The 12070-nt window shown below is 45.2% G+C and overlaps 1 protein-coding gene across 1 annotated transcript in view; it reads left to right on the forward strand.

Annotated features, from left to right (window-relative positions):
* Positions 1 to 2309, forward strand: part of DPP3 (dipeptidyl peptidase 3) — an 83894-nt gene extending 81585 nt beyond the window's left edge. The window contains exon 17 of the mRNA XM_088468335.1: positions 1789 to 2309. Coding sequence (XP_088324461.1) covers positions 1789 to 1943 — 155 coding nt within the window. The 3' untranslated portion in view covers positions 1944 to 2309. The remainder of the gene's footprint in view (positions 1 to 1788) is intronic.
* The last annotated feature ends 9761 nt before the right edge of the window (positions 2310 to 12070 follow it).

Consider the following 12070-nt stretch of genomic DNA (forward strand, 5'->3'; position numbering starts at 1 on the left):
CGATGGAAGCCATTCATACAATTTTGCAACATGTCAGAAAGCCAGCCTTGGAAACTTCCTCTTTTGTCAGACCAACCCACTCAAGGAACAGCCCATCACCCCAATCTCCACTTAACTGCTTAGCGTTTAAATCTCAAATTTGGAAAACGTAGGTCCATGCCCTTCTGCTCCACGGGAGGTTTCTGTCCTCCCTGAGCTCGACTTGTGAACACTCTGTTTAAGGCCAGCGGTCAGTTTACTTTACAGATATTACCACACCTGGCAAATGTTCCTACAGTGGCCATCTTCCAGATCATCAATTTTCTGCAGTAAGATTAGGGTAATGGCCTCAGCCTATTCTCCATTACAATTCAGGTATCTACCAAAGGCAGCTAACCCTATACCTGTACATTCACAGTGTCTTCCAGGCTGTTAGCCATATTCAACTTCCATTCAAATACCCTTCTGTGTCTTGGGGTCTTAAGTTTGTCCTTTTGATGTACATATCATGCAAACCTTGGCTATCTGCTCAGTATGTAAGGTCTCTTTAATCTTTCATGCAGTTTTGGCAGTGCTGTGTATTACTACTACCTTTTTAACTAATGTTGTGGAATCCTCACACATGTGTAATGAAATTGCCCGTCCTTGGATTTGTCCACCCCAGTGTAATAAATGGGAAAGGTTGGACACAGTTCAGGCTCTAACTAATGTCACTTGTAGCCACATTCTGCTCCTTAGGCGTTCTACTTGCAAATTACAATGTGTCCCTTGGAGGGCGTCCATCATTCGCGTACAGCGCTTTGCAAAGACTGGTGCTCACAATCAATTTGACATAATGACTCTCAATGCAGGACTCTTTTTCCTTACAAGCATAACTGACATTGTTGGTTTCAGCACCTTAGTCACTGGTTAGAAAGGTGTTAATGGAAGATCTGTCAGGTGACCAGTGGTCCTCTCTCCTTTTCATTCTTTGTTAAGGTTTATGTTTACAGTAATTAGTTTTCCCAATTTTTTGTTCTTTGACAGTTTTTCGGACAGTAGTCTTCACTGAAAAAAGGAGTTTCTTTCTGTCAAGTCCTTTTCTTGGAGACCCGTAATGTTTTACATTGAGTCGTTTTTTATTGATTTTTTAAGAGAATACAATAAACCCTATATACATAAATAAAAATTAATGTGGCAGACATGTAGAAAAACAAAGTATACATAGAAATATATGGCAGAGCATAACTTAAAAACAGGATAAACTGATCAGGATATATATATATATATATATATATATATAGGACTACCAAGTACCAGAAGGTGACCCCTAATGTTGGCAAAGTACACGCCTGTCTTTTTTTTGTTCATTTTTGACTAGTTTTAATTCAATGACTTTTTTTTGGACTCTCAAATCTCGACTTTGTTAAACAGAGCTACTTTTTGAAGTGGTGCTGCTGCTACTCCACCACAATCTGTAGTTATTGTGTAATATTAGTGGGGGATGGGTAAGTATTGTTCTTATTACTTTGCTCCCCATGTGCACTAAAGATTAGTTGGACTCATCGTTATATGTGCAGGATGAGTCCAACTCATTCTTAGCACTGAAAGGGTTAGGCATTTATTATATATGAGCTAGGCAAAACCAAATCATTTTATAAATATAAGCAGATTTTCAATTTTTTTTAAATGCAATTGGTTGCGTGTGCTTTCTAAATCTATAACAGGCTGATGCATTGTCAGGGCTGTGACATGTACATATCGCTCGGTCTCAGTGACCATAAGGTTGCAGATCATATGTCAAATGCACAATCCTGTTTGTCTTCACAGGGGATAATGTGGACGTATTGCGGTATGACAGCAGTCCCTCAGGTCTGATCCTCTCTGTCCTAGAGAGATTCCCTGATGAAGAGGAACTAGAGCGGGAAATGCTGGACCTGAGCTGTGCAGATGCCCTCTTCTGGGGGACACAAAATAGCAGATGAATAGCAAGGATATTGGGCAACATACTGCAGGGCTGTGCTGTTGAAGGGTCCATAAAGCAATACTCTGCAGGGTGTCGGCATGGATCAGGGGGTAACACACAAGCTGTGCAGGGAATGGGTTTTTAGAGTAATCGCTTGCAATGATTAAAAAAAAACAATGATTCAAAGCAGAAGAGTCCAGAAGGAGAGTAATGCTCTGAAGAATCCCTCACAGGAGAATGGGCAGTGACACATCACCATGTATGATTGCCAGTAGGGCAGTGTCCTCGGAGCATATGGTTATGTTGCTGGTTCATGTGACTCTCAGGGTTGCCATGATGATGACTAAACCTGGGTGTATGTAAAATTAAAAATGCTTTTACCAAATCTGTGTTCAACAGTTGTATTGTTTTGTATAGTAATTATCTTTTGCAACCTTGTTGAAGTAATTATCCATGCATTGCTACAGAATGGTGCCCAGTGCTTTCTCTACTTTTCAGTGTGCTGCTTTTTAATCTAAGTATCTCTCACACGTTGGAGTAAACCTACTTTATTCTATAGTAGAGAGATATAGATAGTAGGTTATGGTAATAATAATAAATGACACCAATTGGAAGATAAGGTTGTTGGGAAAACACAAACTATTCGTCGCTATTACCCTACTGCTCATTGTCTACCACCACCTTTTTCTTCTTCAGGGTTGACCTTGGGGTATAGCTGGATCTGGATCCACGGGCACCACACAGTTAAAGCTTTAAAGCACTGGGTCCATCCTCTATACCCCGAGCCATAGGCACCTCCGTTTAAGTTGGTGCCCGGCCAGAGTCCGGTCACCGTTAGCGCAGGGGTCTGATTAGCAGCCCCTAAGCTTATTTTTGAATTTTTTAAATTTTACTTTAAAGACTTCAGAGCGTCAGCGTCTGACTGTCCATTGGACGTCCAAGCTGCCGCTCCTGTACCCCACCGGTGTCACAACACCAGTACAGATCTGGGGATAGCAGTGGGACCCCAGAGTCTGTGCTTGTTGGACTCTGCGGTGCCCAAGACTGCTGCTGGATCGACAGAAACAGGTAAGTCTGGAATCACTGCGGTGATACGCGTGTAAAGGCAGTCTATTGCCTCCAGTCTCTGGGGACAGACCGGAGGCGCTAGCAGTGGCGGTGGGCCCCCCATACCCTGCGCGTCCACCAGGGAACTATGCCGGCAGCGGGAGTCAGCGTCCCGGGGGGTTAATTGCTAGCCAGGGGAGGCAGCCTTCCCTGTTTAGCGGCTCCTCAGCTCAGCGCGCCTTTCCGCTCGGGTCTGGTGTCGCTGAGCCACTCCCCCTCTGAGGTCTCTGGCGGCTATCTTCTCGCAGGCAACGCAGATCTCTCGGGCATCGCGTGGACCAGTCCCCCTGTGTACCTTTCGCCCTGCTAGGACAGCGTACACAGCACTATAGCCCTCCTAGACACTTAATCTGGGCAGGTTGATTGTAGTGACGAGGTGCAGTGAGTATTACTTTCTGCATTGTATGTGACTTGCTAGTGCTGATTGTGCTTTATTTCTAAATACTATCAGTCTGTACCTATCCCTTTCCTTCTCCTACAGCCCTGACAGGTGTGTGGGGGAAGGGCTTTTCTCTGATCTCACTTATATAAATTCAAGTATTTGTGAGGTCTGTCAAATACAGTTGCGTGCTACACTGTATTAGATCTGTGGACCTGTGTGTTGCATGCTTGTGGGTTCGCCAGGGGTGAGCCACTGGACTTCCCAATAGATTTTATATTTATATAGTCAGCCATGTCTGATGAGGAAGTTGATCGCTCCACTGCTCCCACTCTGTTCTCATGCAGACGCTGCGTTGCAGGGGTCAGTAAGGAGGATTTATCACAGGATGGGCTGTTTGTGAGGTGCCATCAGTTGCCTGGTCCCTCCAACTACAGGACAGGACCCTCCTTGGGCGGTGTTTTCTCAGGTGCTGGCCTCCATCACGGATCGCCTCACGGTCCCAGCTGTTCTCCTCCCCAATATGGGGTTAACCCAACCAGCCATCCTCCCATTGCAGGGTATACCGCAATTATTGCAGTCTTCCCCTGGGCCTCAGACGGTTAGTCCATATACGGGGTTACATTTTTATATATATATATATATATATATATGTGTGTGTGTGTGTATATGTATATATATATATGTATGTATATATATATATATATATAATTATACAGTCTCCGGTGACTCAGCAGTCTGTCATTCCGTTTCAGGGACAACCACCTTCGGTGGATGTGTTCTCTAGTTCACTCCAGAGTTTGGCGACTTCATCTTCAGCCATTCAAACTATGCCATGGAGTGACAAGCCTCAGAAGGCGTCTAAACGCACTCTTCCGTCGTCCCAGTCTACGCAACTGTCAAGACTCTGATGCGTCCTCGGATGATGGGGAATTGCCTGAGGACTCTGACTCAGATTCTCCTCTCCGGGAAGTAGAATCTAAATCTTCTATTAATGTGCCGGTATTGGTAAAGGCGGTGCGACCCATTCTTGATATAGAGGATGACGCACCGGCCCCTAAATCCAAATACCTGAATTTCAAACAGGCAAAAGTGACTTCAGCAGTTTTTCCTCTCTGACCAGCTGACTGATCATATGATGGAGCCCTGGCAGTCACCTAGTAAACTCCTGGATGGCTAAAGTCATTGAGAGCTGGGCCAATGTGCTGGAAGTTACTTTTCCTGAGGAAGCTCCCGAGGTTCACAGAGCTTTAGTGGGACAGATGAGAGATGCCGCTTACTATATTGGTGAAGCGGCCTTGGATGCCAGTCTTCTGACTTTGAGTCTCGGCCGCAGCTGTGTCTGTTCGCCGTTCTTGGTGTTTACGTTCTTGGAGAGCGGATGCAGATTCCAAGAGGGCCTAGAGGCCTTACCCTTCAATGGGGAGTTATTGTTTGGCCCAGACCTGGACAAAATTGTAGATACCCTGGCAAAGTCTAAGTCAGCTTTTCTACCATCGGCAGCTGTACCTTCTAAGGCTAGGACCTCTGCATTTTGGTCCTTTAGTTCTCAAGGAAAAGTCCAAGAGTCAGTCCTTCCCGAGGCAGTCGGCAACCAAGGCCGCCCCTAAGCCTAAAAAGCTTGGAGTGCTAGACGCCCTACTTCCAAACCTGAGGATAAACCTTTCTCCTGATGGGACGGGCCTCCCTCTGGGGGATCCCAGTGGGAAGCCAACTTCTTCAAATCACCCAGTGCTGGTACAACACCACCACAGCTGCTTGGGTACGAGAAGTGGTCTCTCCAGGGGTACGCTTCTCCTTTCATCACAGACCTCCCCAACAGTTTTTCTGCACGAGTCCTCCTCCGGACGAGACCAAGGCCTCGCAGATTCAGGGAGCCATTGTTCCCGTTCCGAAAGCAGGGGTCATTGTTCCCGTTCCGCTTTCTCAACGCTGCACGGGTTACTACTCTACTCTGTTTCTGGTTCAGAGACCCATTGGGTCTCATCGGCCTATCCTCAATCTAAAGTTGCTGAACAAGTTCCTCAGAGTGCCCAAATTCAGGATGGAAACTTTGCGTTTCATCATTCTGGCTATGGAGCCTGGGGATTGCATGGTCTCCCTGGAAATCCAGGACGCCTACCTCCATGTTCCTATAGCGCCTTCACACCAGCAGTATCTGCGGTTTGCTATACGACAGCACCACTTCCAGTTTCAGTACTGCCATTTGACCGCTCCAAGGGTATTCATCAAAATTATGGCTGCCAATCTACGGAGCCAGGGTATACGGCTTCTACCGTATCTCGACGACCTCCTATTGCTGGCAAGCTCTCCGGAGCTACAACATCTACACCTGACGATCGCTTGGGTGGCTGATAAATTGGAAAAAGTCCTGCTTGATTCCGTCACAAAGGATGGTTCATTTGGGAGCCCTTCTGGATTCTCATCAGCAAAGGATCTTTCTGACCCCAGAAAAGATTTTCTCCCTACAACTGCGGGTGCGCATTTGCCTGAAGAGTTGCCAGGTGTCTGTTCACTCGGCAATGAGGGTTCTAGGGTCCATGGTGTCAGCGTTCGACATGGAGTATGCCCAGTTCCATTCCAGGCCCCTGCAGGGGCTGATTCTATCCAAATGGAACGGGTTGCCACACCGGATCAGGACTCAGATGCTGGTGTTGTCTCCAGAGGTGTGCCTGTCTCTAGCTTGGTGGCTTCAGACATCTCATCTCACCAGGGGTCACCCCTTTTGGATCCCAGATTGGGTTCTTCTCACAACAGATGCCAGTCTCCGGGGTTGGAGTGCAGTGACACTTTCACTTCAGGGCTGTTGGACAGCGGAAGAAGCAATTCTCACGATCAACATTCTGGAACTTCGGGCCTTGTACAGGACCTTCCAGTTGTCAGGTCATGCTCTTCAAGGAAACGCCATGCAGGTTCGGTACGACAACACCACCAGTGGCGTACATCTACTATCAAGGGGGCACTCGCAGTTGAGCAGCTATGACAGAGGTGTCAACACCTTCCAGCCATCTCTGCAGTGTTTATTCCAGGAATCCTCAATTGGGAGGCGGACTTCTTCAGCCGTCACGATGTGCATCCCAGGGGAATGGTCGCGTCACCAAGAAGTGTTTCAACTACTTGTGGGGACTGCCAGAGGTGGACCTCATGGCATCCCGTCACAATCACAAGTTGCCCATGTACAGGTCCAGAACAAGAGATGCCGACACAAGCCTGGTGGACGCTCTTGTCAATGAGATGGACCTTCCAGTTGGTGTATCTATTCCCTCCGATATCCCTACTTCCTCAGGTTTTTCGGAAATTCAAACGGCTTCGGCACGCTTCTGCTGGTGACTCCGGATTGGCCCAGACGTCCTTGGTACTCAGATCTTCGGAGTCTCTCCATCGACGCTCCGTTCCTTCTGCCTCATCGTCCGGACCTGTTGTCTCAGGGTCCCTGCCTTTACCCGGATCTGGGTAGTCTGTCTTTGACGGCGTGGCTCTTGAGACATACATCTTAAGGTCCCAGGGTTTCTCTAGCTCTGTCATCAGCACAATGCTGCAGGCGCGCAAACCTGCCTCCACCAGGATTTACCACAGAGTGTGGCATACCTATTTTCAGTGGTGTGAGACGAGAAACTACGATCCTCAAGTGTTGTGTTTCTAGGATTTTGGCGTTCCTTCAGTCTGGTTTGGACCTAGGCTTACGCCTAGCATCTTTGAAAGTTCATGTGTCTGCACTATCTGTGTGGTTCCAGCGAAGGATAGCTCCACTACCAGATATCTGCACCTTTTTCCAGGGTGTTCTCAGGATTCAGCCTCCCTTTGTTCCCCCAATGGCTCCTTGGGATTTGACGGTAGTACTTCGGGCCCTCTAGGGTACTCCGTTTGAACCGCTAGAGTCGGTGGAACTCAAGTGGTTGACTGTTAAGACTATTTTTCGCCTGGTGATTGCTTTGGCCAGGAGGATGTCACAATTAGGGGCGCTTTCCTGTCGTCGTCCTGGTGTTTTCTTCCTAAGGTGGTTTCCAAATTCCACATTAATCAGGAAATTGTTGTGCCGGCCTTTCAGTCACCTGACCTCTCGGCTGGTGAGGCCTCCTTGGATGTGGTCCAGCCTCTCCAAATGTATGTGGACCGCTCTAGTTCCATTCGTAAGTCGTATTCCTTATTTGTCCTATTTGATGGCAGGCCAACCCCTCTTGTGAAATCCAAACAAACTTTGGCTAGATGGCTTTGTTTGGCTATTTCTGAGGCTTATACATAGGAAGGCTTGCCTGTTCCAGCCTCTGTTAAGGCTCATTCTACTCTGTCTCGTGAGCAGCTAGCCGTGGCGCCTCGACTGTTCAGCTGTGTAAGACGGCTACGTGGTCTTCCATCCAGATCTTTCTGAGGTTCTATGCTTTTGACACCTTTGCCTCTCAGGATGCTTCCTTTGGGCGCCGGTTTCTCCTTTCAGCACAGGAGCATCTTCACCCTTAATTGGACTGCTTTGGGACATACCCAATGACAACCCTGTGGACCCCCTATGGACCCTGAAGAAGAAAATTAGAGATACAGTAAGAACTTACCTTTTGTTATCTCTTTCTTCAAAGTCCATAGGGTCTACAGGGCGCCCGTACTGGCTGTGTTGGCTGGTCACCAGTTTTCAGTCTCCCTTTCTGTGAGTATGGTTCTTGTGTGTTCCAGTCTTCCTTCTCTCTGTTTTTCCTCCTCCTGCCTTTGCTACTTACCAACTGAGGTGCCTGTGGCTTGGGGGCGGGGTGTAGGGGGTATAGAGCTTTAACTGCGTGGTGCCCGTGGATCCAGATCCTGCTATACCCCAAGGTCAACCCTATGGACTTCGAAGAAAGAGAGATAACAAAAGGTAAGTTCTTGCCATATCTCTTTTCCAGCCTTAGGTCATCTGGACTGTGCCTGGCTGAGATGAGGTGAGGGCACAGTAGTGTCATGGGTAGAGAAGGCTACAGGGAACTAGCTTTTGTTTCGCTGTCCTGTAGTCCAGAAATGAAATGGCTATAGCGGAATTTAGGATCATCACCACTCACTTGATCTTTTTTAGATGGCATCTACGGAAATGGTACACATCACTTGGCTTCAGTGCTTCTCTATATAAACTATAGCAGAGTGCAGTGTTCAGATCCCATTTTATTTATAGTGATACCTGTCTTGGGTGAGAGATATCAGACTCCCTAGTGCTTAAGACGAGGTTTGCTAAGCTTTCAACCTTGGTGGTATATAATTACGTCTCTGTGACTATGGCAAACTTAATTACATATTTATATGGTCGTGCTGCTTTACTCTGCACCATAGGGAAAAAACCTTCCAGACAATACCTTGTGGTACCTTCTAAATAAAAACTAATAATGATGCGGAATCCTGAGTCACGGCTTTAAAATTTAGGCACCCTCAGGGGGACTTAAGGTTAGGCACCTCCTGGGAGGGTTAGATTTAGGCTACGGGAAGGGGGGGGGGGAGATTAGGGTTAGGCACCACCCCTCAAGTCTTAGGGTTATTTAACCCCTAGGGGAGGGTTGAATATACTTACAAGCTGGCGTCGGGATTTGAACCGACTGTGTATGTGTGTATATATATATTTATTTCAATGATCCGGTATACCCTGACGGAAGTGTCAATACACTGAAACGTTGATGTAAAATGGACTTTGAGTCGTCGTCCTTCTGCCGAGTGCCACACCATTGTTTTTCATTAGAGATTTTATATATATATATATATATAAAATATATTCCATGTAAGGGAGCACTCACCAGGCTAATATATCAACAGGACAGAATTTTTCCTTTTAAGTATTTATTCCATGATGTAAGTCGATGTTTTGGTCCCACAGCAGGATCTTTCTCAGGTCCCCAAGACTCCAGAAGCAGAGAGAACCATACCTAACCACCACCGCCATGAATACCCATACAAGGGACAAGACACCCCCCCAAACACCGCGTTATTCGCGCCAAACCCAATGTCCTATTATTAATCCAAGTAATAGTCATACTATGACCTTATACTCACTTCTAATCAGCTCAGCACCATAATACCACTCCACGTGTGTCTCCGCTGACATTCAAGCCGGAAGTCACATGTCACGGACACAGGAAATGACACACCTGCATCATCAGTTGGCATAACAATATGCGCGTGCGTTCCACACTGTGGAACGCACCACTACGCTAAACCGGAAGTCACCTTCCGTGCACAGTCAAAAAATCCCATAAGTATAATTTTTATTTAATGGTACTAGCACAAACTGCGGGGCATAATAACAACCTCTCCCAGTAAGAGAAACAATAGAGCTCTCTCTAGTGGATGGAAGCAATACCAATATGCTATAGAAAAACTACAGCTATGGTGTTTGGGAGGCTATGCAAAATCCCAAGCATGAGTAACCATGGGAACATGGAAATAACATCACCATTACAAATACATAGCAACGAACTAGACAAACAACATTAAACATACATAAAACATGTATTAACTATACAACAGGTCCAAAGAAAATCCACTAAAACCTCATCAAAAAATATATATATATCATATCCTATTGGGTCTCTCTGCTTCTGGAGTCTTGGGGTCTTGGGAAAGGTCCTGCTGTGGGAGCAAAACGTCGACTTACATCATGGAATAAATACTTAAAAGGAAACCTTCTGTCGTGTTGATATATTAGCCTGGTGAGTGCTCCCTTACATGGAATATATTGGTGGCAAATCGTGAAAGTTTTTGCTGTTGGGTTGCTAGTGGGACTTTGTGCACCCCAGCAATAACAATGTGTGCAGCTTTATGCTTCTACTATATATATATATATATATATATATATATATATATATATATACACACACACACACACACACACTCAGGTGCATAAATATTGGGACATTGACAGAATTTTCATAGTTTGGCCTCTATTCACCACCACAATGGCTTTGAAATGAAACAAACAAGAAATGCTTTAACTGCAGACTTTCAGATTTAATTTGAGGGTAATTACATCCAAATCAGGTGAACGGTGTGGGAATTACAACTGTTTCTTTATGTGCCTCCCTCTTTTAAGGGGCCTAAAGTAATGGGACTATCAACTCAAAAGCTATTTCATGGACAGGTGTGGGCTATTCCCTCGTTATGTCATTATCAATTAAGCAGGTAAAAGGTCTGGAGTTGATTCTAGGTGTGACATTTGCATTTGGAATCAGTTGCTGTTGACTCTCAATATGAGATCCAAAGAGCTGTCACTATCAGTGAAGCAAGCAATCATTAGGCTGAAAAATCAAAACAAACCCATCAGAGAGATAGCAAAAACATTAGGTGTGGCCAAATCAACTGTTTGGAACATTCTTAAAAATAAAGAACGTAGGGGTCTTATTTCTACTATTTATTCCTTACTAGGGGAAGAAGTAAGCTCTAATCGAGACCCTCATGAGTTAGCGTGGGAACGAGATTTGGGACACCCTATAGATGCTGAGGATTGGATGGAGATATGGGACAATGCTGCCACCAGCTCTATTTGCGTCAAAATTAAAGAAAATGTTTATAAATTGCTATACCGATGGTATTATGTACCATCGCGGCTACAAGCAATGTTTCCCGATGCTTCGGATAGATGTTGGAGGGGTTGCGGTGGAGAGGGCAGTTTTTTGCATATCTGGTGGACTTGTCCCAAACTATCTAGAATATGGCAGGAGGTTCTTGCTCTCCTCTCGCACCTCTTTGATATTAAGATTCCCTCTGATCCTCGGCATTTTCTACTTCCCTTGGGTCTGCCTTCTCTGTCCCGGTGTCAGAATAGGTTATTCCGACATATAGTGTCTGCTATGACCTGCCAAATTGCAGCGGATTGGAAAAACCCTCATCCCTCTCCGATGCAGGCAATATTATCACGCATCTGGTATATATACAAGATGGAATATATGACAGCTTTATTACGTAATACATCCAAAACCTTTGATAAAATATGGTCTCCTTGGCTGACATACGAAAATGTTTCCTCTCCATTTAACAATTAATTTTTTCCTTTTATATTTTTTCTCTAATATGTTTAATCTGAAAGAAAGTGATCCTATATGGAGTCCGCCCACCCTCTTCTCCTCTTATTCTCCTTTGTCTTTCCTAAAGTCTTTCTTTTCCTTTTTCCTCTTTATTTTTTCTCTATTTCTTAAACGGATTGCCACACCGTTGCTGCAAGATCTTTCTCTTGCTTCTGTATTCCTTCTCTTTTTTATAATGAGAAAATGTTCTACTATATCATATTATTATTCTGAAATAGTACAGTTCCCACTATAAAAGTATGTTATGTGTTAATCCTTATTTTTGAATATTGGAATGTACTGTTTTTTCTGTGATTTGCTCAATAAAAAGAGTTTACAAAAAAAAAAAAGAAAGAACGCACTGGAGAGCTCAACAACGGAAGCCCACGGAAAACAACTGTGCTGGATGGCAGAAGAATTATTTCCCTGGTGAAGAAAAACCCCTTCACAACAGTTGGCCAAATCAAGAACACTCTCCAGGAGGTAGGTGTATATGTGTCAAAGTCAACAATCAAGAGAAGACTTCACAAGAGTTAATATAGAGGGTTCACCACAAGATGTAAACCATTGGTGAGCCTCAAAAACAGGAAGACCAGATTAGAGTTTGCCAAACAATATCTAAAAAACCCATTACAGTTCTGGAACAACATCCTA

This window comes from Taudactylus pleione, unplaced genomic scaffold, assembly GCF_031769625.1.
Source record: "Taudactylus pleione unplaced genomic scaffold, aTauple2 ptg000085l, whole genome shotgun sequence".
Taxonomy (NCBI): domain Eukaryota; kingdom Metazoa; phylum Chordata; class Amphibia; order Anura; family Myobatrachidae; genus Taudactylus; species Taudactylus pleione.